At 33.4% G+C, this 27,369-nt stretch overlaps 3 protein-coding genes across 4 annotated transcripts in view; 1 reads left to right on the top strand and 2 right to left on the bottom strand.

Annotated features, from left to right (window-relative positions):
- Positions 1-5,324, top strand: part of LOC108917172 (aminopeptidase N) — a 38,783-nt gene extending 33,459 nt beyond the window's left edge. Inside the window, exons 12-18 of the mRNA XM_023455657.1 lie at positions 435-767; positions 827-1,028; positions 1,084-1,361; positions 1,424-1,626; positions 1,819-2,127; positions 2,373-2,454; positions 4,962-5,324. Coding sequence (XP_023311425.1) covers positions 435-767; positions 827-1,028; positions 1,084-1,361; positions 1,424-1,626; positions 1,819-2,127; positions 2,373-2,454; positions 4,962-5,117 — 1,563 coding nt within the window. The 3' untranslated portion in view covers positions 5,118-5,324. The remainder of the gene's footprint in view (positions 1-434; positions 768-826; positions 1,029-1,083; positions 1,362-1,423; positions 1,627-1,818; positions 2,128-2,372; positions 2,455-4,961) is intronic.
- Positions 5,325-10,220: 4,896 nt separating this feature from the next.
- On the bottom strand, positions 10,221-13,692 carry LOC108917204 (ubiquitin carboxyl-terminal hydrolase 1). Its single transcript, XM_018723689.1, has 2 exons — positions 13,544-13,692; positions 10,221-13,463 (listed from the first exon to the last, which is right to left on the bottom strand). Exon 2 carries the CDS (start codon positions 13,447-13,449, stop codon positions 11,605-11,607), a length of 1,845 nt encoding a protein of 614 aa, XP_018579205.1. The 5' UTR covers positions 13,450-13,463; positions 13,544-13,692; the 3' UTR covers positions 10,221-11,604.
- Positions 13,693-14,469: 777 nt separating this feature from the next.
- The window catches only part of LOC108917237 (aminopeptidase N), a 55,406-nt gene continuing 42,506 nt past the window's right edge, over positions 14,470-27,369 (bottom strand). For both annotated transcript variants that reach the window (XM_018723734.2, XM_018723735.2), the window contains exons 3-15: positions 24,468-24,803; positions 24,149-24,304; positions 23,766-24,071; positions 23,523-23,706; positions 23,281-23,437; positions 22,965-23,230; positions 22,318-22,501; positions 21,956-22,227; positions 21,715-21,896; positions 21,190-21,357; positions 15,744-15,884; positions 15,606-15,687; positions 14,470-14,848 (exon numbers count right to left, since the gene is read on the bottom strand). In XM_018723734.2, coding sequence (XP_018579250.1) covers positions 14,684-14,848; positions 15,606-15,687; positions 15,744-15,884; positions 21,190-21,357; positions 21,715-21,896; positions 21,956-22,227; positions 22,318-22,501; positions 22,965-23,230; positions 23,281-23,437; positions 23,523-23,706; positions 23,766-24,071; positions 24,149-24,304; positions 24,468-24,803 — 2,599 coding nt within the window. In that variant the 3' untranslated portion in view covers positions 14,470-14,683. The remainder of the gene's footprint in view (positions 14,849-15,605; positions 15,688-15,743; positions 15,885-21,189; positions 21,358-21,714; positions 21,897-21,955; positions 22,228-22,317; positions 22,502-22,964; positions 23,231-23,280; positions 23,438-23,522; positions 23,707-23,765; positions 24,072-24,148; positions 24,305-24,467; positions 24,804-27,369) is intronic.

Raw genomic sequence — 27,369 nt, 5'->3', positions numbered from 1 at the left:
GTAAAATTTACAAATTTTTGTAGGTCAGTGGCGTAGGAATGGGTAATAAAGCGGGATTTTTTTTACCCCAACTTCTACGCCAATAACCTAATGATCATTTGGGATTCATTTTTAGATTCCGTGGGCAATTCCACATAAAAAAGGTATATTTGTTGAAAATCGGTATAGTGTATCGTTTTACCGAAAATCGCAGTTGAATAGGAGACCGTTCTTCTGATAAGTTTTTTTTGGAAAATTAGCGCTTTCGGTTTACGGCCTCGAGGGCTAAACATTTCCCAGCATGACTTATATACATCGTAACACACTAGTACCATAAATAACTATAATTTTGACTACTTATCTTAACCAGTTCTTGCAGCAAACTCTTCAGTGGCTTCATAAACCAACAATTTCATATTTTAGCGCACACATCACCCATCTTTCTTGCATTTTAGGTGTCTGTGCCCATAGGAGATCCCAAGGAAATAGAGGAGATCTTCGACACCATCTCCTACAAGAAGGGCTCTTCCCTTATTCGAATGATGACTCTGTTCCTGGGCGAAGAAGTGGTAAGGAAAGGAGTCAGCAACTACCTCAAAAAGCACAAATTCAATAACGCCGAGCAAAACGACCTTTGGGAATCCCTCACCGAGGAGGCGCACAAAAATAACATCATCCCCAAAACCTTAACCGTTAAGACCATCATGGATACCTGGACTTTACAAACCGGGTACCCAGTGATCACAGTTAACAGGAACTACAAGAGGAAGAGTGTTGAAATATCACAGGTACGTCGCACAGTTTCCAACTGGTCTGATTACCATGATATACTTTTTGTGACTTTCAGAGGAGATATTTGAGGGATATACTCAGCCCTAAAGACGACGCCAACTCGTGTTGGTGGATACCACTAAGTTACTCCACCAAACAGCACTTGGATTTCAATAAAACCACGCCAGACCATTGGCTATCCTGCCCCAGCCAAAGCCAAGTCATTGAAGATGTTGCCGACGAAAACGACTGGGTTATATTCAACAATCAGATGGCGGGTAAAACTTTGAGTTGTGGTGAATGTACTTTTATCTACTAACCAAATTTTTTTAGGTATTTACAAAGTAAACTATGACGAAGAAAACTGGAAGCTGATCATAAAAACTCTGCAAAGTAGGCAGTACGTTGCAATTCCCACGCTCAATAGGGTACAACTCATCAGTGATTCTGCTGACTTGGCTTTCATAGGGAACCTGAAGTACGACATCTTCTTTGACTTGGTGAATTACTTGAAGGCTGATGATGAATACCTGCCTTGGAAAGCCGCACTTGGAAAGACCAGCGGGTTGACTACCCACTTGAAAAAGAGCGACATCTATGGACTTTATAAAGTAAGCTAGTTGTTCGAACCGAATTTCATTGGAATATTTCTTTATAATTATGTTTTGTGTAGGAATATATGCAGAAGCTGTTAAGCCCCATTTATGAAAAGTTGGGTGGGCTAGAAATACCAGCGTCTAGTGCCGATAAGCTCGATTTAATAAAACTCCAAGTTCTCATCGCGAGTAAGGCCTGCAAGTTCGAGGTTGCCAACTGCATAGCTCATTGCCAAAACTTATTTAAGGAGTTTACCAAAAATCCCAACGCTACCGATTTGTAAGTGTTTTTTTATTTTAATTGGATCACAAAAACTGTGGAGTGGAATTGTTTTTGATGTTATTATAATTTCTACATCATAAAATGTTCCACAACAAAATCTATCAAAGGGATACGAACAACCCACATTTTTTAAGTCGAATGTAACCCTTAAATCTAATGATGTATCTATAAGACGCTAATATTTTTTAGAATCCCTAAAGATTTAAAAGGGGTAGTCTACTGCACAACTCTGAAGCACGGCGGGGAAGAGGAATGGGAGTTCTTGTGGAAGCACTACAAAAATTCGAATGTCGCAACGGAGAAGAACACCATTCTGAGCGCTCTGGGATGCACGAAACAAGTCCCATTGCTGACGAGATACCTGGAATGGTCCTTGGACGACTCCATCATCAGGAGGCAGGACAGCAGCTCTGTATTCAGCTCTGTCGCTAGGAATGACGTTGGATACGACATTGCTAAAAACTTCTTTTACAACAAAGTCGACCAAATCTTCAAACAGTAAGTTTGTAAATTTTAATTTAAATGTAGTGATGTACAGAAAATTTCAAATTACATTCTCACTCACTAGTGCCTAGCTTCGTTATCATTGGAGATACAAAGTTGGTAACGTTTTCAATGAACACAAAAAAAATTAAAATGAAATTTTATCAGAATGATATTTTGATATCTAACTTCATATATTTACTAGACATTAAAAATGTTCATTGGATTATTTATTAATAAACACGATTTCTTTATTCTAGTTTGCAACCAAACAAAAGGAGGATCAGCAGGTTCCTTTCATCTGTAGCTAATCAAATGATTGAAGAAAAGGAGCAAACTGAGGTTGGTACTTGCAATTATGACAGTTAATCAAATCATTATTTGATACAATTCAAATCAATTTAAGTCAAAATGAATTTAAATAACTTTCTAGATTAAATACTAATATTGAATTTCAATTCTGAAAACGTGACATAAACATGTTTTAAAAAGCAATTTAAAATACAATTCCATTCAGTACAGATATTTAAAATAGTAATAAAATCTGTAGTATTTTGTTTTGGATTTCTTTTATTGTGGTGTAAGAAATTTTAATCTTACATTTTTGTGTCATTTTTGATTAATTTTGATTGATGGATCACATCATAATAAATAACAAATATGAATCATTCAATGAGAGACATATTGATTCCAGATTAGATTAACTCTGCTTATTTTATTAAACGTTTATTGTCTGGTGCTATTTTTAATATACCTACCTACATTATTTGTATGTTACAAATGCACAATCAGAATACATAACAGACATCATACAGAGAGATCCAGAATGATTGAAGCGTTTGGGGAACGCAGCCTGTTTCTAAAATCATCTTTAGCATATGAAAATCTGTAATCTGTATAGACCAGGGCGGATCTGGTTTGGGGTGGATAGTAGGGATGTGAGAGGGGGCAAGCAAATTTTTTCTGGATTACCTTCAGTGCAACTCACATAATAAAAGTGTAGATCTCTAGATTTGGGCGAGGCTCGGAACATTTTCAAAATTGCAAAATTGTTTAAAAAATTTAAAAAAGTACCTATTTTATCTGAGTTTTTTACTTATATCCTGGAATTTTGGAAGGATATTGTAGAGGGAAACAAGTTTTAGAATTGAATGTTGCACAATATACTGTAAGTTAAAAATGTTTAAATTTATTGCCGTTGTTGAAAAATAGCAATAGTTGATGAAAAAAAGGCAAAATAATCAAGTTTTTTTTGATAATTTTTTAAAAATATTTTAATTGCTCCGAGAGCATTCTAATTTTGGTTAGAGCATAATAAAACAACACATCAAATTTCATTAAAATCGGTTCTATAGTTTTTGCAAAATAATTTTTTGAAAAAAAATTTTGAAAAGAAATTTTCGAATTTTCAAAATGTTGCACAGCCTCAAATAAAGCATCTAGGTCTAGGTACTTGAAAATTTTTCACATAGAAAAGACCGCTCAACCTTTCAAATTTTTTCATTGAAAAAAATGCAATAACTTAGGGTAAAATAGACAGTACCTATATTTAATGCATAAATAATAAACTTTGTTTATTACAAAATATGTGCAAATTAGACAGTTGGCATTACGATATTTGAATTCCTTGGCTCGCGAGACATCGGATTAAAAAAAAAGATCGAAATTGGTCCATTAGAAGAAGAGATAATGCAATTTTTTTCGTACTTTCGCTTTTTGAACCTCGGAATTCAGTCTTGGAGCGAAAGCCCCCTTCCCCACTTTTCGTGTTTTGAGTCACTTTTTACGCGTGCGAGCGACAGCTTTTCCGCTAATTTATCTATGTTGCTGATAACTTATGGATATGAAAATTTTTTTCCAGCTTAGAACTCGGAAAAACGAAGCCACTGGATCAAAGATTATTGCTAAATTGTTTATAAATTAACAGTAAATGGCGATAAATTTTGACCGCTTATATCTCGAGAACCAATAAACGGAATTTTTTTTTAAGAAGCATCTTTCCGAGTACTTTAAAATTATAATTTTTGAAAAAAAACTAAATTGCAAATTGATAAATGTAATCTAATTGTTTTAAAATTAAAAAAGTGTTAACTATAACAATTTACTTTGGCCGTCCTAATCAACCGATTTCAATTTTTAAAAAACCATTTCAAAGGTTGAGCGGTCTTTTCTACGTGAAAAAAATTTCAAGTATCTAGATGCTTTATTTGAGGCTGTGCAACATTTTGAAAATTCGAAAATTTTTTTCAAAACATTATTTTGCGAAAACTATCGAACTGATTTTAATGAAATTTGGTGTGTTGTTTTATTACACTCTAAAGTTTTTTTGCCAAAATTAGAATGCCCTCGGAGCAATTAAAATATTTAAAAAAAAATATCCAAAAAAACTTGATTATTTTGCCTTTTTTTCATCAATTATTGCTATTTTGCATCGTCGGTAATAAATTTAAACATTTTTAACTTGCAGTATATTGTGCAAAATTCAATTCTAAAACTTTTTTCCTCAAGAAGTGGGATATTTCGACAGATCCGCCCTGGTCTAGTAGTATTGACAGAGACACAGGCTGCGATCTCCAAACACTTCAATCATTCTGGATCTCTTGGTATACAGGGAATTCCAATAAAGACGCTATATATCTTAAGAATTTGAATTAATTAAGTAATGCAAAATTGGTGGGTTTTTTCATAAAATAAGTATAAAACTTTATTCTCTTGGATATTGCCCTTATTGATGCTGTGAAGTATCGATGTATTTATTTGTAAAGGCAAAACAGTTATGAAGATATGTTTTGATGTTGAAAAATGTATGATTTTCTTCTATTATTTTCTCAATAAAATATTTTTTTCAGCTGGAACAATTCATAGAAAAGAACAAAGAAAACTTCTCTGAAGTGAAGAAAGGGGTGGAACAATCTCTCGAAACCGTCAAGATCAACGTTCAATGGCAGAAGAAGCACGCTGAAGCGATCCACAGAATCCTCGCAAAGTGCTCCACGACAATGTAAAAAAAAATAGTCGTTAATTATAAACAAAACTTTTATTTAAATGATGAAATATTAAATTTATATTATTTATACAAACAAACCTGTCATTTATTTATTGTTGCCACGCTGTATTAAATTATACGTACTTAAATTAATTTTTATATTATTTATATAATTTATAATTGTTAAAGTAAAATATTTACAAATATTAATAAAAATAAAACTGTACAAGCGAATTTTCATTTATGGAATGTGTAAACAGAAGGTGACCCTTATACCACTCTAATGATAATAAATTTATCTAATATCACGAATTTATAATTATAGGCGTATTACCTATACTTCTAATCTAAATATAATACTGGTCAATCCATTAGAGGCATTCCATTTTTGATATCAAGAGTGACAACCGAAACAAGCGGATCTAATATAAATTTATGCTATTTCAAAATCACAAATACCGGTACCTTCCTGGAAACTCAATCAGACCGAAGGTAAAGAGTAGCGAGTAATTTTTAAGTCTAAGTGTATAAAAATTTTGGCATGACATCCAAATCCAGTCGTTCATTATTATATAAAAATATTGCGTATCGTATCAGTGGTTTCCTTAATTATTCGACATTCAGGTTCACTTTCCTTAATATCAACACTACTTGTGATAAGATAAGCAAATTTCTTGTTTTGAAAATTTATATCTTTTCACACAAAAACATAAAAATTCACACGAGGACAATCAAAATTATAAATATCCCACATCAGTGGTTACTTTTAATAAAAATTGATTTATTGCAATTTAAATTATTGTTCTCAATTAGGTATTCTCATTGAAACTACTTGTAGGTAAATAATTTCGTCGAATTAAAATTTAATTGTTCCACTTCATGACTATTTGCGTTGTTTATGAGAAAATGAGTTGTGTCAACAAATTGCTGTCATAATAGGAAAACTACCAGTAAAAGTAACGCACACAACTATTTATAGTTCCTCTAATAAAACGTTCATGAAATACGTAGATTCGTGTTTGCACAGTATTTTTAATGAATTGATGTAAATATTGCATCTGTGAGTAGTGCGCGTATTATTAGCAGCATTACCTATTTTAAATATTCTACACCTGGAACCTCCCGAAATCACTATGGAGCTATAGACCAGGGGGATCTGTAGAAATATCCGACTTCTTGGATGTAAGAGGGGGGCAAGCTAATTTTTGCTGGAATACCTTCAGTACAACTCGCATAATCAAAGTGTAGATCCCTAGATCTGGGCGAGGTCCGGAACATTTTTAAAATTGCAAAAATGTTTAAAAAATACCTATTTTATCTGAGTTTTTTTACTTATATCTTGGAACCTATGCATTTTGGAAGAATATTGAAGAGGAAAGTTTTAGAATTGAATTTTGCGCAATATACTGTAGGTTAAAAATGTTTAAATTTATTACCGATGTTGCAAAATAGCAATAATTGATGTAAAAAAGGCAAAATAATCCAGTATTTTGGATAATTTTTAAAAAATATTTTAATTGCTCCGAGGGCATTCTAATTGTGGTAAAATAATAATAGAGTATAATAAAACAACACACCAAATTTCATTAAAATCGGTTAAGTATATACTTTTCGCAAAATAATTTTTTGAAAAAAATTTTGAAAACAAAGTTTCGAATTTTCAAAATGTTTTACAGCCACAAATAAAGCATCTAGATACTTGAAAATTTTTTCACATAGAAAAGACGGCTCAACCTTTCAAATAGTTTTTGAAAAATTGAAATCGGTTGATTAGGACAGCCACAGTAAATTTTTAAAGGTAACACTTTTTTTTATTTTTAAATAATTAGATTACATTTATCAATTTGCAATTTATTTTTTTTAAATTATAATTTTAAAGTATTATTTTTTCTTAATTTTAACCGTATTTAACAAAAAAATTAATTTCCAAATATTTTTTTTAATTTGTTTAAACAAAAATTACTTCAATAGTTGTAATAATTATAACTAAATACATTGATATTCAGAGTGTTGAAATATATACGTAAACAAATTTTTTCATTGAAAAAGTGCAATAACAGCGCAAAATATACAGTATATTTAATGCATAAATAATAAACTTTGTTTATAACAAAATATGTGCAAATTAGACAGTTGGCTTTACGATATTGGAATTCCTTGGCTCGCGAGATATCAGATTAGAAAAAAAAAGGATTGAAATTGGTTCATTAGAAGCCGAGATAATGCAATTTTTTTCGTATCTTCGCGTTTTGAACCTACGAATTCAGTCTCGGAGCGAAAGCCCCCTCCCCTACTATTCGTGTTTTGAGTCACTTTTCGCGCGTGCAAACGACAGCTTTTCCGCTGATTTATCTATGTTGCCGATAACTTATGGATATGAACATTTTTTCCAGCTTAGAACTCGAAAAAAAAGAAGCCACTGGATAAAAAATTATTGCTAAATTGTTTATAAATTAACGGTAAATGCCGATAAACTTTGACCGCTTATATTTCGAGAACCAATAAACGGAATTAACCTTTTTTTTAAAAAAAAAAGAAGCGTCTTTCCGAGTACTCTAAAATTATTATTTTTGAAAAAACAAATTGTAAATTGATAAATGTAATCTAATTGTTTAAAAATTTAGAAAAGAAAGTGTTAACTTTAAAAATTTACTGTGGCGATCCTAATCAACCGATTTCAATTTTTCAAAAACCATTTGAAAGGTTGAGCGGTCTTTTCTATGTGAAAAAATGTTCAAGTATCTAGATGCTTTATTTGACGCTGTGCAACAATTTGAAAATTAAAAAAAATTTTTCAAAAAATTATTTTGCCAAAACTAACCGATTTTAATGAAATTTGGCGTGTTGTTTTATTATAATCTAAAGTTTTTTTTACCAAAATTCCAAAATGCCCTCGGAGCAATTAAAATATTTTAAAAAAATTATCCAAAAAACTTGATTATTTTGCCTTTTTTTCATCAATTATTACTATTTTGCAACAACGGCAATAGATTTAAACATTTTTAGCTTACAGTATATTGTGCAAAATTCAATTCTAAAACTACTTTCATCTTCAATATTTTTCCAAAATGCCTAGGTTCCAAGATATAAGCAAACTAACTTTGTAAATATTTTTGCAATTTTGAAAATGTTCCGGATCTTGCCCAGATCTAGGGATCTACACTTTTATTATGCGAGTTGTACTGAAGATAATCCAGAAAAAATATGCTTGCCCCCTCTCACATCCACCTCAAAACAGATCCGCCCTGTTGTAACTAATGCATTATAAAAATAATTTTAAATGGTTTATCTGCCAAACATTAACTACGATTAACCAGACATTTTTTTTGTAAAACTAAAACATTACAAATAATTTTAATAAATATTTACTATATTTTTATTAATATTATTACTTATTTTATTTTAAGTATTATTTTATAAATGCAATTAAATCTGATCTGATTGTCCTGGTGTAAATTATGGTTATCATTGCAACAAATATTGCTGTGCCAATTTTTCACAAATCTTAAAACTATTTTGATATGAAAATTGGTTTTTCTTTCCTTTTAAAACACAATAAACGACAATTTAATATAATATAGCCACCAACATTTAGAAAAGCTGAAAAATGAAGTATACGTTTAAATATGCAAAAAAATTGTTCACTGCTTACCCCTAAAAATGTAAAAAAAAAATAGTCAAATACATCATATAGAGCTAACAATAATTTTAAAAGCTATTGGTACAAAAAATTGAAAAGTATGTCAAAACAGGTTCTATTTACGTATTTTTTTTAATTATTATTAAAAGTAAGTTCAACGGGTATAAGATTAGACTGACAAGTAATTATGGATTCTTATTAGTTTTAATTTATAATTAATTCTTTTTCTAAAATATATTTTAAATCTAGAGAATCTATACAAAACCAAGGACAGACGAAAAGGTGCATACACAAATATATTTTTTTGTAATAAAGTCAAACATCCTAGGAAATATCCACACATTAATAGCATTAGTATATTAAAGAAGGGCATTTATCCGAACAAAAATAGCTGCCTTTTTGAAAATACCAGGAAATTTTCATCACGTTTTAAAGTGCAATAAACATGACACTAAAAGTTAGTATATAAAAAACATCTACAGTTTTTCACAGGAACATTGGATCCACAATTTTCCAAGTACTTCACCTATTATTCATTGCAGAAAAATTAAAAATATGTCACAAAAATATAACTACTTGCAACAATATCGGTACCGATTATTTTAATCATTTGGAATGCAGAAAGATAATGTAGTCGCTTTTGAAATACAGGTGCAGGCAACCCTGTCACTCACAATAATGAATTTTTTTATAACGGACCAATATTTAATAATATCAAATCCGGGTGAAACATACCGAAACCAAAAATTAGATTCCAGTTTACAATTTATACGGGGTTGCCTATACACTTTCCTTCATATATTTATTAATGAACAAATATACATATTTCTCTGTAAGTAACAGATTTTGTTTCTAAAAATAGTAACAACAAAATATGTACATTTCGCATCAAAGTTAATATGCGACCAAAAGTGGGCCCCAACTTCAAAATCGATTTTCCCACAAATGGCTCAATTTTTTTAATTGTTGCTTTCTTAGTTACAATTCTAAAATATAAACTTTTACTGAAATTTCTATTTCCGAATATAGAGGGTGTTTTGGAAAAAGATACCATAAATTCAAGAGTGGTAGAACATCATAGAATAAGACAATTTTATCATTAAGGGACAGGAGCCCATCGCGTTGTTTTTTAAGACACAAAGCATCAATTCGTATTTTTTATAAAATTTTAGCAATTTCCAAAAAAGCATTTCCAAAAAAAAAGAAAGCAGTATAAGTAATGCATTGAAATTTGGTACAAGTCGTTGAGGATGAGGATATGCTGGAATTGTTAGTTTTTGACCATCTGCTAGTGACAATTTATGACCTGTCTTTTTTAAAGTAGTTTTTTATTATGAAAATATAAAATTTCATTTTACGTGAAAAAAGATACTGTTGTTGAAATCGCGCCGTTTTTGGGATAAACACAATTGACCGTTTCAAAATCAACCAGATCCTATTCCGTAATATATAGGGTGTTCGGACAAATGAATAGGCCAGGCTCGAAAGGTAGATTTTCTGAATGAACAAAAAAAACGATTTAGTTCAAACTGCTTAGTACTTGCTTCTATCAAAAGTTATTTATTAATATTAGTTAAAATGGAATAAAAATTGTTGAATTCCGATAATTTTTTAAAGAAACAAAATTGTACTAAAGTAACTTGATGTAAATCAGATTATTTCCGTTCAAAGGGAAGTATGGCATTTTATTTCCAAGATTTCGTATATGAAGTAAAAGCTGGTTGAATTTTACATTTTAATATACCTGCTTCGAAAAAGTTACGTCGTAAAATCACTTGGTAAAGTTGCAAATAGTCAAAAACAGACAACGCAAACATTTAACACCTTTAAATCTTACCTCTACCAAACTCTTAACATATCTTTTGAACAAGACACTGCTAAAATTGGTTTGTAAAAAAATTTCTTACATTTTGATGTTCTACCGGTTTCTCAGCTTGTGGTATGTTTTTCCACACCACACTGTATGGAATGTAAGAATGATTCTTCCCAGAAATTTGAAACACTGTATAGCACACCAGTTGAAATAAGGAATGGCTACTTAAATCAAATTGTAGTCTCATATTTTCTAAACAACCTGTTTCTTTATTCACATCATTATCTCTGTTATTAATTGAGATACGCTTAAATTAAAAGGCATCAATTTATTGCAAAGATTTAGAAACAGATGAAAATCAAACAATTCTTCCAATAATGGCTTCACTTTAATGACTCATACCCGAAAAAAAACTTTAATAAACGTCATTCCCCAAGTTTTTCCAATAAATTAATCCTGTATCTCCATTAACAACAGAGATAATGACACAAATCAAGAAGCAAATTAATCAGAAAAGATAGGACTACAATTTGATGCAATTAGATTATATTTGTAGTTGAGGATTAAACCTACAGTTTGAAATCAGATTAGCAATTCAAGAGAAAATCAACTTTGAAATCGGTGCCCCTTTTTAATGGCGTTACTTTTGATGTGAACGAATAATATACAAAACAACTAATCTCATTAAATCTCTATTTGATTTGGCCTGGAATGACTCCACTTTGAAATTGTAAAAGCATATACGCATATTAATCTAACATCTCATATGGTTACAGATATCGGTTAAAAACAGATTGCGTTAGTATGGGGTGCTTTTTTGGAGAGATTCGAGAATGAAATTAAAGCTGCCTATTCGACATTTTTCTCAAAGATTGCATGCACGACATATTTCATATTGGATTGCATAGGTACAGTTATTTAAGTATTACATTTTTTTTTTTTGATAACGTCAAATTAAACTTTCTGTGATATCACATTTAATCACTATACCTTTTTTGTACTCACTAAAAATTTTATTAAATAATGTACCCATTTCTATAAAATTAGTTACCATTAGTCTATTGCCAGGTCTGTGATTTTCGCATAGAACAGTAAATACGGAGTCGACGTGGAGTTCGGTTTGTAACCTAGTTCGTCTACAAACTCCTGGCTAGTGATGGGTCGGATGTTCTCATCGTCGCACTCCAACCACATATCCTCGGACGGGGAGGTGGAAGAATGCCAGTACTCCTGCCCGCCCTTTCTCGAAAAACTATTGATCACATTTTCAACCACGTTTTTATTTAGTCTAACACCGCAACAGTCCATGCTTTTACACATTCTGACACCGTTTAAGACGCTCTTGGAAGACAACCCGTTACGGCTCTCGATAAGCGAGTTGCCCAGAGCTCGCGGTTTTAGATATTTAAGGAAATTCAGGGACTTCTCGCTACTGCTCGCGGATAAACTTCCCTTTGGCAAATCCCTGGAACATTCCGCGTAATCCTCTAGATGATCGGACGCCTTAACATAAGCGATGTAATGACCGGAAGCCATAGTGCCTCCTAAATGCATGATGACACAGCACAACTGATATCGATGGGGAGGCGATTCTCTTTCGTCCACTTTACAGCAACTTTCACAGAAGCACTCCATCTCCAAGGGAGTCGGCAAATACGTGTTAACTTTCTGAACACCGGAAGTCGATGTAGTGAATCTTTTCAGCTGCAGGACCATTATATTTGGCAATTTCTCGAACAGAACCTCTCTGCTTGCTTCGTTATACCGTTCACACTTTTCGCAAAGATATTTATTGGCGTCACATAATTTCTCCGTCGTAACACAAGCCCTGCGGAATATGTCATTCACGTTCATATTCATCTCCAGATCTTCATCTTTTATGGATATGGGCACGGGTATGTCGTAGAAAGGTTCTTTTCTCTCTGTCACACTTTCACATTCTAAGCACTTAGTACGTCGTAATGTGATGCCCTCGAAATCCTCAGCCACGAAGTTGTAACCAAGCTTCTTTCTGTTCGTACCGTTACTGCTCTCCATGGAATTACCATCTTCTGTGTCAACAACACTGGCTCCGTTGGTATGTTCTTCTGATATAGCTTCTTTAGTATTTCTATCTTTCTTTTTCAAACTTTTCTTCCAAGATCGCCTCACGTTCCAAAGCTTGCTGTTATTTACAGGTGCTACGGCTTCCGTTTCATTTAACAGTTCAGGATTTTGCTGCACTTGCTGGGTCAAAACATCACAAGTCTCCCTAATGTTGTCCAGTAAATATACCAACAACTCGTGCGCATCCTGTTGGTTATTACCCTCAAAAATTGAATTTGCTTCTCTCACAGCTTGCAGAAAAGCAACAGGTTGGTAAGGTTCCGTCGATTCCTTCAACTCAAGACTGTGCATGGTCATAAACAACTCATGTAACTTCTCGGTCACAATCTGAACCTTTGACTTTGGTATGATATCATTCGAGCTGCCAAGTGACAGCAGATCCTTGCTGCTGGTACTACGGGAACTTGGACCAGTGATTGACCCTACATTTCTCCCTAATGAAGAAGTTTTAGCCTTGTTCTGGTTTAGTCTTGCACTCACTAAAGCCAGGTCACCGATTAAATGATGCAGATTATGTAAGAACGTGGGAGCAAACCTTAAGGTGTAAATTACACTATTTAGAAAGCAGGTATTGCCCATATTAGACAGTGTAGCAACTGGAGAGTCCTGAAGGACATCTCCGTTGTTCCTCTGGTCTATTCTATATCCGTTTAACATGTCACTAAACACTTGTTTCTTCGCTGGGACAGTGTTCTCCTGAAATAAGTATTTACGTTTTAGTTCACTGGTTTTAAATTTTCGCTTTGATAGTTTGCTGCGCGTAGAAATCACATCATTCTCCAGAATTGTCATCTTCTTTGGTAAACCTGAAAATTAAAATCATTAAATTATTGCGGTAACAGCTATGAATATTAAATAACACTTGTTACAGATGGCGGCTACTAACATGTGTAATTGGTGTTAAAACTAGTTGCAGTTGAAATCTCACTCGGTTTTTGATCTGTCAATAGCTGTTAAAAATTCGTTACAAAAAATGCTAATTATTAACAGTGAAACAGTCTATTACTATTAAACTAATCCGACGACTTATTTCGCTGAACGAGCACAGGAAGACAAAATAAAAAGATATTCCACTAAAAAAGTTACTAAAAGACACCAGTCAAATGTAGAAGCGCGAAAATTTGAGTTATTTTTTTAAATAGGTATTCGTGACATAAAAAAAACTGAAGTGAATTTACCAGATTTTATACTGCTTTTCTGCATTTATTACGTGTGGACATACAATTTATGATAAATATTAAAATAAATATATCTAAAAAATGGATATCAAACAAGAAATCACAAGCATTTTTAAGTGTAAAATTCTAGAACTGTCAATATAAATCAATTAGATGGGGTAATCTGTCAAATAAACATTAAAACAATATGATGTGGCCCCAATTTCTTAACGATTCTAACTAGATAACTGATTTCTTATTTCGTCTATTTCTATTCTACGTCTAGGTTTGCCGAGTTTATGATCGTCGGATGTGCTCAACTGGTGCCATCTACATTTATTTTCTAGATTTATGATTGGTTCAGATTTTGTTTCTAGATTTCTATGTTGTTCTAGACGCGTTGATTGAAATATTCTGTTTAGTTTATCTTCACATCATTTTCGTAACGAAAATAAATATAAAAAAAATCGTTTTAAATGTAAGTATTTGATGTCAATGTGTACGAGAGCGACGGAACGCCCTCTTATAGGCGGGATGCTTATCCTAAATAATAAACACAAAGATAAAATCTAGTGACTTTTTATTTCAAAATTTATTTTTCCAACTATTTGCATAGGTAATAAAATAAAGTATGGAAGGTTTCTATTTTCTTTATTTTAATATAAATATTACAATAAATTAAGTAGCATTTAATATTAATATGGTGTAAAAATAAATCAAGACTTAGCTTATATAACACACTTATCGCAAGTAAAATGTACAAACCTAAAAATACTGAGTGAGAATCTTAAAAATATAGTACCGTTCTTTTTTCACAATTGAATCCATGATACAAAAAGGAAAATTTACAGTTGATAGGGAAAAGAAATTTACAAAAATACAAAACGCTCCTTATTTTTAATAAACCATTGCTCTACTTGGTTATAGTTCTTCTTCATCCAATCCACATTGGATTTTACTGTTTCTATGGCACTTTCAAAGGCACTTGCTGTGGTACTGATGTTGGTCTTTATGCTGTTCTTGAACCTTTCCAACTGAAAAATACAGTTTATTCAATAAAATGATTTAAATGTGAGTGTAATTATTTAATATAGCGTAAAACTCGACTCAAAATGCATACAAATTTATCTATTCCTCACCCCCACTTCTATTTTCAATAGAAATAGAAACAAATATTTATAGTAAGAAAGACCTCCTTAAAAAATGGTTTATGTTCCATCCGATGGGAGCGCTGAAACTTTTACACTAGCTCAGTAGTAGATACCCTCCTCTATATAGTGTATGCGTTATGATTTGGATTTGGAATACGGTTTACGAAATACAGATGGCGTTTTTATATGTTTTGTGGATGGCAGTTTACATTTTTTTTTTTGATTATTTTCTTTTAAAAACATAAATGCAAGAAAATATAATATTAAAAAATTATTAGATCTCTTATGTGCCTCTTATATAGACAATATAGTGTTGTGTATAGTGATCGTGACTGATAATTGTTGTTAAGTGTACAGGTTAGAATTTTGAAAAATTTTATTTGAATTTGAAAATAGGGAGACAGGCAACATTTCGTGAAATACGCAGTGAAGTTTTACGGGTCACCTAGCAAATAATTACCAAAGTAAGTAAGCTCTATTACTTTGTAAGTAGTTTTTGTATTAATTCTATAAGGTACCTTCACAATCGGTTAATCATGTAACAATAAAATAGTAAAATTATACGTGTTAATCAAAAAAGAAATATTAATCGAGTACAGTACAATAGTTCTTGATATAAAATTTTTATTTTTGTACTTACCTCTGACAGTTGAAATTCCGTGTTCATATGCGGTGCTAACGCTTTGATCATTTTGGCTAATATATTGAATCCATCTCCGTAACTTGAAAATTATTGACATTATTAAATTAAAACTACAACATGGATTCTATAACTTACTGATTTAAAAGCTCATTCCAGTTCTTCCTCAAGAAATCGAAAGCGATTTGTGTTCCTACTCGGTTCTTGGCCACAGATTCGAACACTCTATCGGCATCTTGAATTCTGATGCTGGGGTCGTCAAGTAATTTTTTAACGTATCTGTAAATAACATATGTATTAACTTTTAACAAACTGGGATGGTTAGTAATAGAAAATAGGAAGAAATTATTTTTGAAACAGGCCATTCTAAAAGCTTTGTTGGAATGTGCCGCCAGTAGAAAAACCAAGAGGGGGCATTCAGTAACTTGATAGGGCATAGAACTTATTAGTATATAGGGCGTTCCACTAAAAACGGATAACTCTAGTATTATCAGGATACAAAAAAGTGTTTACAAATAAAAGTTGCATCGAATCTAAAACTATTTACACAGGGTGTCTCATTACCTCAGTGTTTTTTCACTGAATTTAAGGACTACTTTGATTGGACCAATTTGATTTTTGAAACACTTACTTTCTTAAAATTATTTACTAACATAAATATTAAATCCGAACAATAATTGTTTGCCATTTTTTGTGCTTTTTTTTATTTGTTTATTAACTCGACTAAGCTTTTAGACTTATTCTTCAGTGACGGGCAAGGTGACGTGTAACAAGAATCTAAGATTTAAAAAAATTATGTTACCTTAAAAACCAAGACGTTCTTTATTATTTTCAGTGATATTTCTTAAAATATGTTTAGAAGTACATCTTTCAGAACTGTATCCGCTGTTTTGCAAAATGTAACTAAAATTTCAAATGGTAATTTCATATTTGGAAATATTACTAAAACTTAATATGTTGGTTTCATAAGTTTCTAAATTACGTGTATGTTCAGTTTGAGATAAATTTAACAATTCATTTGATGGCTAACCTAAAGAAAGTAAAAGGACAAGCAGAGGGTCACATCGCTATAGCCCTGCTTCTGCCTGGTCAGTGACCTGAACCAGTCCTCGGAATCACACGAGGTAGCATTAACGGGGCCCTCAATAAATGGCAGGCCCATAGCTTTATATATGGACTTAACAAACCTAACCTAAGACGAGATGTCTGCTGAGCCTTAGTCGAAGAGCCCTAAATCAAATGGTGCCAATTCCGACAGGCCATTGCAGACTTAGGAGGCTTTTAAGCTTTATAATAGGAATCGAGGAGGATTCTTTATAAACGAAATGTGGAAAGGGGGATGATACCCCTATCTTCTGGGACACTGTGCAGTCTTCGGGAGGTTAAGACATAAAGTCCTTGGTACCGAAGACCTGCAAGGGGATAAGGTGAAGAACCTGCCACAAACTAAAATCCCGGTCAGTTGATAGTGGGCAAAAAGGGCCCACTTGTGGTCTAATTGCCAGGTTACGGCTGCCCGATTTACTACTATTACTACTAGTGTACGACTAACTTGACTCTTTCCAAAAATGTAGTCTATGCTGAGTTTTAATAGTTGTATGTCCTTTTTAATGAATTTTTTAGGTGGTTGAATGAATATGTCACGAGGTATTCCCAGTTGCCCTCCAGGATTGCAATACCTTACTACGGTCGATGAACTCCTAGTACACCAACAAGTGGAAATGCTTGAAGGTATTTATAAATAACAGAGCTGGGTAATTACTTGTAATTTAAAAATAGTTACAATTACAAATTACTTTTTTAAAAAAAGGAATTAATTACAATTACAACCCACTAAACACGAAACGTAAATGAAACGTTGCAAATGAGATGTTTTGTTAAACATTTGAAACATTAACTAGAAACGTTTCTGTTTCATTACAGAAATGTAGCACTTGAAAACTTCTTTAATGAAACATAGCCGAAACGTTCCAATTGAAGAGAGTTTGAAACATTACTCGAAACATTCCCTTTCGATCTCGAAAACATAACAGACGAACAACCCTTTGCTTTTTTTGCTTATCTTATGGAACATTCGACATTAGTTAAATTTTGCTCCCAATCCCCAATCCCTCTCAAGTCTCAAGCGTTAGTTCATTTGCCTTTGTTATACAAACAGACATAAACAGAAAAAAAATTGTGCTGGCATATTTATAACAAGAACAAGNGGTATTCCCAGTTGCCCTCCAGGATTGCAATACCTTACTACGGTCGATGAACTCCTAGTACACCAACAAGTGGAAATGCTTGAAGGTATTTATAAATAATAAAATAAACTGCTAAATATCACAAAGCTGTTGTATGCATTTATTTTAGCATTCAGTTTCAAATTTTACTTTTTTCTAGTTATAACTGGATATGAAACTGAAAACAGATATATCATTAAGAATAGTTCAGGTCAAAAAATTTACGATGCTTTTGAACACTCCGACTTTGTAGCTCGTTATCGTTGTAAATTTTACAGGCCTTTCCACATGAGAATCATAGACAATGACAACAATGAAGTGATACACCTTTACAGACCTTTATCTTGTGATTCATGCTGCTTCCCTGGCTGTTTACAAGTGAACCAACTTTTGATTTCTATTTCGACGGGTACTAACTATGTAATAATTCTAGAGTATAGAGGTATATGCGCCTCCAGGCAGAATTGTAGGTACCGTCGAACAAAAATGGAGTATCTGCCATCCATTGTTTGAAGTGAAAGATGCAAGGGGTGATGCCATTTTCAGAATCAAAGGTCCAATTTGCACAATGAGAATTTATCGGGACGTAGATTTTAATGTTACGAGTAGCGATGGTTCCGTACAAGTAGGGAAAATTTCAAAGCAATGGTCAGGCATTTTAAGAGAAATGTTTACTGATGCCGATTACTTTAAAGTTACGTTTCCTATGGACTTGGAGGTTAGGCAGAAGACTTTAATGTTAGGGGCTTGTATCTTAATTGTGAGTAATTAGAAGTTATAAGTTTTAAAGTATTATTTTTTTACAGTGTGCAAATAATTTATATATTTTGTTTTAGGATTATATGTACTTCGAGGACGTCTGATCCTGTAGCTGCTTTTCTAGATAACTTGGATATGTTACTGTGCGCCAAATTTTGATTTTTTATATTTGTTATCTATTATGAATTGTTTTTTTTAATTGACGCGGCACCCTCAAAAATTTCAAATATAAACATCATAACAAGATGCTCTTTCTATCATTTGTTTAAGCGTGACAGCAAAATTTTCTGCATTACTTAACCATTTAAAACAATTCAGATACAAAAATAATGATTATGAGTTTTAGATGATTCAAGTTTTAGATCGTGGATTTTTTTTGTGTTTTATGTTAAGATCTACTTTTTATACTTTGCAAGATATTCGCAGTTTTTCTTACTTTTTATTGCTATTTTTCCATTGAAAAATTATCACAAAAAAATTCTCAAACAAACTCTAAAAATTATGTTTAAGCATTATTTAAAGTAAAAGTTATATAATATGATTAGAAAAGTATTTGCAAGAAACAGGCCCGTCTTTAAGGGCTTTACTGTAACCCCGGACCTCACGAGATCGGAGGGCCTCGGCAAGATGAAACAAAAATTTTTATATATTTTTTTTTGGAATTTTATATCGGCAAGTCGCTAGGTTTTAATTTTTTAAGAAAAAGGGCCTTGGTAGAGAAATCAGGAGACTGATTTGATGTGACTCTTATTTGAAAACACCTTTTTGATTTATTGATAATCCAAGTTACACGAGAATCTCTCTTAAGTGGACATTCTGTTGTACTCTCGCAAAACAAAATTACATAAACTTTTATCAAACCGTAAACGAAACTTCTCTTAATTCCTTTAAATGCGAAAAAAAGGATCGCTTACTAAAAACCAAGTACAAAAAAGGTCATAGGCAATAGTAGGTATAATTCACAAACATTCTAACAAAAATATTTTACCATCAAAAGACTCCAACTGAAGTGTTACCTTAACAAAATTAAAATTAAGGAAGACGATTCATGTACGAGGTATATCCACAAAGTAAGTACTGAGACTTTGATGCTCTGTGTTGGGAGCAGAATGTGCGCTCGTCCATCTCAGTCAGTTGAGAACTATTGTTGTAGTGGCATGTTGAAATGAGTGCCGTTATTCCGAATCCCACCAACTGCGAAGTGTGGAGGCGTAATCCGGTTTATTGTTGCAAAGGGAAAGGCGGCGTTCCAGATTTTTACCAAAAAATTCAATACTGTTGCTTGGGCCCGTAAAATCATGGCAATTTTGTTTGGGCCGTGAAGGGATTTTCCTCATTGACTTTTTTTGCTCCAGGGAGAAAAAATTAATGTTGCTGTACAAACACCATGGAGGGTAATACAGAACGGAAGAAGGGGAACGGGAGGGTGCTTGTTGCATAACAATGCTCCACACAGCCAATATCACAAAGCAACTTTTTGATTAATTCGTTTGGAATATCAACCACCCCGCTCACAGCCCTGACCTGGCACCTTATGGTTTTCATCTTTTCCCTTCTCTGAAGGTGTTTATGGGTGAAAAAAGATCCACAATGCCTTGAAACAATAGGCCCGTGAGGCATCGAGTTTTTTTTTTTTGATGAAGTTATCAGAAAGCTCATCTCTCGGCTCACAAAGTGCGTTGAGGTTGAAGGCGACTACGTCGGAAAAAGCTGTTTGATGTACCTTTCCGAATACGTAAATTTTTCATAAATATACTGCAGTTTTGATTTTAAAAAAATTGGGTACTCATACTTTGTGGATATGTCTCGTATATTTGTGTAATAAATTGCCACACATATAGACAGACATACATTACAACCTTTACATATCGCATTTTTCTTATGTAACGGTAAATTTCAAGGGTATGGAATTTAAATGCAGGTGCTAAGTGCTAAAACTGAAAATAAACTCTCGTAAAAATTAATGTGCTACTAAAAATTGGTCTCGGTATCAAAATTGTTTTGATTTTCTTTTTTTTAAGGTTTACTCTGTTTAGTAATGGCATTGAGCTAGAAATTTGCACCCCTTATAACTAAAACAGCAAGTATTTAAGATACTTTTAAGAGGCGTCTATAGCAAATAGGCAACCAGCAATACATTTTTATAGATTTTATTACACAGGTCGTCTAAATATGAATCAATGCACAAATAACAGACTTTCCTCCATTCTAACGCAAATTTTCTATAAAATGGAGTTGGTTTGAAACTCAAATTACTTTTTGGTGTAAAGAAATTTGTAATTTGCTTGTTCAAAAGCGGCAAATTACACATTTCTCTACAACAAAAAGTAATTTGAGCTTCAAACTAAGTCTACTTTGTAGAAAATCTGCGTCAAAATGGGGGAAAGTCTGTTATTTGTGTATTAATTCATATTTGGTGGTTATATTTTAATCAGCGTTGCATTATTGTAACATTTTATCTACCACTCACGACTTAGTTAGCAATTTTTTCCTATATACAGTGCAAATAATTAGTTATACCATTTTAGAAGACGTACTACGTATCGTAATTTTTGTGACGTGCAAATTTTAGTGTATCGTAATGAAATTTCAGCATGTACCTGGACAACAACCAACTCAACTTAGTGCAGCCCAAAGCGTCTAGTAGCATATTTTTCTCCGATGGTGTCTGCGTCTCCAAATATCTCTGATACGCAAAGTCCCATTCTATTTCGGTACCTTCTCTGACGGCGGTGCAGTAAACCACTCCTCGCAGATTGGGTTCCACTCTAAAATGAATAAAGCGACGGTATAATATTAATTCAGTTATGTTTCGCTGAATGTTTTTTTGGGTTCAATTTTCTTTATCCAAATTTACAAAACAGGTAGATTATCAAAGAAATATGGTAATCATTTATGCATACACACCAAGGAAATTATGAGTGCCAAGTCATCTGTCAAGAAAATTATTTAGAAAGACAAATAAAAACTAAAAACAAGGTTAAAATAATTCAGTTTGTATGATGGAATTTGTGAAAACAGATCTCAAATATTGTATAATAAACTATAATTATATTTTGATGATCTATCTGCTCCTAAAATTCAATAAAAATAAATCGAACAACATAAATTAGACAGTGTCATACCCGTGATTATTTATCATCAACTGTCTAAATCGAGACCTCGACTGGTGGACACATGTAGAATCTGGACTCATGCAAGACCATTCCAAAACGGTTTGACGTATTCTCCTCGTGATATAATCGTCGATAACGTCATCGAAAGTAACCATCATGTACGTCGATTTGAAAATGGCTCTGTGGTATTCCTGAAAGAGCAAACGTTTTTTTTTTCTTGATTCGAGATTTATATGCAGCAAAGACTTACTTCGAAATGGCCAAAAGCAGGCGTTGCCGATAGGATGTCGCTTAAGAATTTGAGTTTCTTGAAGGCGATCAGGGTGGGCACGAACATGATGGAGCGATCTTGAACTGCCATCCTGGCGATCATTCTAAGGGGAATGTCGTAGTCTAGAACGTTGGCTCGGGCTAATTCCATCGAATCGCTTATTAATTGCGCCCTTATTATGGGCGGCAGGTCCATTATGTGGTCGATGAGAGATTTCCAGTTCTTTTCGTCGTAGTTGACTATGAAGTATCCTATAAAGAAGAGCGAAACAGAATGGATAGAAAATTTTCAATGCGTTTCGTGTTTTAAAGCATAATTTTTCAACGTGACGTGACGTTTACCTGTTTGATTGAGATTTAGGAGATACCACTCGTCTAAGTCGACCTCTTCCACGATTTCGTATTCACCTCTTAACCAAAACTTCGGCCTCGTATCCGAGAAATCTATTGCTTCATTACTCGTGGTGAAGGATAATGGCACCCACCATGATGATCTCTCTTCCTTGTCGTTTAAGTAGAACCTTCTCTATAAAATAGAACATATTTTGTTAATTTCCTATTCAATATTTTTACAGTATGTAACAATTACATATTGAATTGATTTTTTTTTTATATGTTTGGGTCAAATTTATTTAATTTCTATAAACTTTCAAGACACTATTGACTAAATTGATTTGTATTTCTACACAAAATTTGATTTTCTGAAACACTTAAATCTCATTGAATCTCGCTAATTGGACCGAACTTGAATACGAAGGTACAAGATCCATACAATCTAATGTCAATTCTGGGGTACCACAAGGCTCAAATTTGGGGCCTCTCCTTTTCCTTATATTCATAATTGACCTTGTAACCAACAAGTAACCGTCTGCAAGTTATATTTTGCCGACGACGTTAAAGTATTTAGCAATGTAGCTTCACAAGAAGATTATAAGTAGATCGAATTTATTTGTATCCTAAAGGTAGGGTGTGCAATGGCAAAGTAGTACCTGGGTAATATGTAATCTCTTGTTCTCGTAATCGGCTCTGGCTGTAACTAAAGGAAACCCAGGTTTTTCCGTCCATGTGTCCATAATGTGTTTTACGGTTTCATTCTGTAGTAAAACACCTGCATCATGAGCTTCGGTAGTTAAGGAAGTGAATAGGTCTTGTCTATCTGCGTTGCCGTTTTGGTGTTTTTTGAGGAAATTGATCAAGCCATTTTTAAACACTTCTTCGCCCAAAAAGTGGTTCATCATTCGGATTATGGCAGCACCTAGAATGAGATATTAGGAAAGAATAAGTTGCACGTTAGTTGATTTTTACCTTTCGAGTAAGAGATATCGTCAAAAGCCTGCCTAATTTGCCTGCTATTCTTCACCTCGAAGGAAATAGGCCTTGACGATTCCAGAGCGTCGATGTTCATAGCCTTCTGCGTTTCCGTCGCTATGAATTCGTCCGCTATTTTCCATTTTGGTTCAGTCTGAAATATCAAAATCGCATCATACATGGTGATTTTAAAATATGTAACAATACAATTTGAATAGTTTAAACAAAATTAAACTTACGTAATTGACTCCGAAATACTGCAGGTAACTGGCAAACCCCTCTTTCAACCACAGGTCATTCCACCATTTCGGGGTTACCAGATTGCCGAACCATTGGTGGGCAATCTCGTGGGACAAAACAGTGGCGATCGTTCTCATGTCTTCATTGGTCGAACTACTGGGGTCAAAAAGTAAACTGCTCTCCCTAAAATATACAAAGATTTTAAATTTTTTTAACCAAGTTCGTTTCGGCATTATACCAACCTGAATGTTATCAAACCCCAGTTTTCCATAGCGCTGAATCCAAACTCTGGAACGGCCACAATGTCCATCTTAGGTAGCGGATAGAGAATTCCAAAATATTTCTCAAAGTAGTCAAGGATCTGTGGCGCGATTTCTGCAGCATATCTAGCATACGGTAAGAATTCTTCACGGGCCCAAACTTTAATTATGCCGTTGGTGTTGATGGAGAGTGGTTTCAGGTTGCTCACTATGAAAGCAACTAGATAAGTCGACATTTTCGGCGTCTCTGGGTAGTGGTCCCACGATAAGGTTTCATTTTGTTCAACTCTGAATCAAAATGTTAAATGAGTGATTATCCAACTTCTTCCAAGTTACGCATTATTAGATTTCAACTCAATACTTACGCCTGAACAGTGGTAGTTAGAGGCATATTAGACAAAGTGGTCATATTGGATGGTCTCGCCAGGCTGATCGTAAATTTGGCTTTGAAAGAAGGTTCGTCGAAGCATGGGAAAGCCCTTCTTGCATCTGTGGGTGAAAACTGTGTACTTGCTGTGTATCTAAAAAATATTCAATATATTCAAAATTACAAACTTACACTGATTGTTTAATGTGCAAATTAATGTTTAAAGGTAGGCAACCTGTAATACACCATACATGTATAAATAGTCGCCCATGCAGAAAATCTGTATGTGATTACCATAGACCACTGTGATAACTTACCTTTCGTTCCCTAACCTGTCGTTGTACTGACTCCTGTAGAATCCCTGAAGATGCTTGTTCAGTTCCCCATTGAATTTCATATCGAGCTGATATTCTTCCCCCTTCTTCAATTGCTCATTCAAGTGAATCCTGTATTTTTGTCCCTGTATGTAGTCCTGATCATTTATTTCGATGGGTTTAGAGTCAAATTTGGTGGATTTAACAATGACGGAATGCTTATCAATAGTTATATTATTAACGTGAAATATTATTAAGTTAGTGTCTTCTATAGCCTTCAGCGTGATGGTTTCAGCACCTGAGGTCGTTGAGTTATAAAAATTTGGTGCTATCTGCATCCTGTAACAAAAACATGCAGCATTTAAAAATTTATTAAAACAAGAACAAATCTTGACGAGCTTATTAGTGTTAGTATTGTGCTAGAAGTCGATGTATTCCGTAAAATTATTCCAGAAGTTATATTTCAAATATTAGAGTGCGTTTTGGAATCCCAATGACTTATATGATACATCATTGCATTATGTATGTATATATATTTCTGATATATGCATGTGGTGAAAGACATGACATTAATTAAAAAAGGAGCTAATTTTCATAAAAAAAATACTTTTTTTCGTTTTTATTTAGTTAATTTGCTTGAATATACAAGGATGGTTTGTATTTACTTTGTTTTGCATAAGAGCGGTGGTTCATGTTGTGTCAAAGTTCAAAGTCAAAAGGCTTGTATCTTGTATGTAAAACTTGGGAAAGTAGGATAGTTTGTCGTACCGCCAGAGAGGGCGCTGGTTGCAAACTGTGGGTAATACAGTAACAGTTTTTATCAATAATGTCTGTTACAGTGGAACCTCTATCCTCTATCATTAAACGTAATAATTGTAATATTCGTGTGTAGAAGTAATTTATTAATGTATAAGTCAGTTGCTTACAAACATAGTAAATAAATAAAAGTTAAATAGAAACATTATTTAAAGCAAATATAACATGTACTTAAATTTCATTTTATGATAGAATTTCAAGTTTCGTATATGAATAGCATGTATCTAACTTCGTGTATACATTTCTTGTGCATATAAGCAGTGCGCTTTATAGGCAGACATAAATAAATGAAATATTTGTTTAAAGTCGTTCAGTCAGAATGGTGGAAAGGTGAATGTTTAACGAACTCGTAAAGCAGTCGGGAATATTTTAAACTATGTACACTATTCAGTAGTGGCAGATACCAACCGCGAAACTGGTATAATTTTTTGACTAGGAACGACGTTATACAGGGTGTCTCAAGATTAATTGGCCAAGTATGAATCATTGAAATCAAAATAAGAAAAAAAGTCTTATGAACGAATGGGAGCAAACGTTTCGATTTTCAAGATATAGGATGTTGAAATTTTAAAACTGATACTGGCATCGCATTGAAAAATATCGGCCATTGGTTGAGTTATCTGTATTCTGTATTCACTTTCATTACCGCAACTCAAACTATAAGAACATCCTGTACATGTTTTGCATCTAAACCTTAAACTTTCTATTTTTCATTACAGTTTTCACAGTAATTCTCCTTTCTAGTTATTTCATAAGCCAATGAAACATCTTTCTGTCATTAGAAAATTGCCGGGGCAGTGACCGATAAAGCGGATCACGATTGACCCATCAAATTTGCTTGATGAATCCCTAAAAAATAAATTAAGTTAAGTAACGACCGCGGGCAATTGAAGTTATTAATAAGTGGGCTAAATTTAAGTTCTATGAACTGTCGGGAATAAACAAACGGTTAGCGTGTTTGATTGAACCGATCTCATCAATTATTCCTCGAGTGAGAAAGCCAAATTGATGGTGAAAAAATAACGCTCGTGCTTTTCGGTATGTAGGACAAGTGCCAGTGGAAACTTTGGTGAAATTAATTTTCGTAGGTGATGTGTTTATTAGTGAGAGTTTGATTGTTGGCTCGTGCAAAAATTTAACCACAATGAAGAAGGGAAATAGCATATTTGAATATGTTTACATTTCAACACAATCACAATGGATATTTAATCTGTAATATAAGGCAAATATAAAATAAATCGTGAAAGACCAAGACGTGTTAAAATTAGCAAATTCTTCAAAATTTTCTTCGACTGGATTGTTTTTAAACTTTATCTTTCAACATCTTCCTTTTAGATGTAATACAAAGTTACTGACTTCAAAGTCTTGTTCTCGAGTGTTGTCTTCATAGATATTGACCAGATCTTAATTCACTTGTTTGCTCAGTTCCCTCCTTAGAGGAAAGGTTTAGCTTACCTGTTGTGTACTCAATTCTACCAACAAGAACTGACGGCATAGTTTCTAAAGTTATTTTTATATGTGATGGTATTGATTTATAAGTAATTCATGCTGGGTCAAATGACCCCTTGAAAATTTCCGATGGGCTTGTAGTCTAAAAATTTATACAGCTTCTGTGAATACAATAGGAGAAGTTGCTCCTTCAGTTTGTTCATAAAACCGATCTCTTAAAGAAATCCATCTGGTGCGCACAACCTCAAACTCATTCTCGTGCGAGCGGTCGAACTGAGCGGACGTGTTTATTGTAAAGTGAAGTGCATTGCAACGAGCAAGATCTACCTGCCTTTATAAAGGCTACCTGGAAAGTATCCTTTTCTTTCCTCTTAACCACCGACCTAATCCCCGGCTCAAGCATAGAGGCCGTCGGCATCTTTGTTACAGGTATATGTGCCGGGGTTATGCCCAGGTAAGTTTTTACTTTATTTATCAGTTATTTGCATTATTTTTGAATACATTTCTTTAAAATTGCGACCCCCGACAAACAATATACCAGACAGACAAATACACCAAAAGACACGTACGCCCCCGTAAGGGGGCATCCCCACACGACTAAAACCTACACACCCTCACACACACGCACACACACACACAC

The sequence above is a fragment of the Anoplophora glabripennis genome, unplaced genomic scaffold (genome assembly GCF_000390285.2).
Source record: "Anoplophora glabripennis isolate ALB-LARVAE unplaced genomic scaffold, Agla_2.0 scaffold41, whole genome shotgun sequence".
NCBI classification, from domain to species: domain Eukaryota; kingdom Metazoa; phylum Arthropoda; class Insecta; order Coleoptera; family Cerambycidae; genus Anoplophora; species Anoplophora glabripennis.
This window is presented reverse-complemented; position numbering and strand designations above follow the sequence as displayed.

Bases quoted from the DNA above. Each gene is read 5' to 3' on its own strand.
- LOC108917204 (XM_018723689.1), bottom strand. From the start codon at position 13,449: ATGACAATTCTGGAGAATGATGTGATTTCTACGCGCAGCAAACTATCA.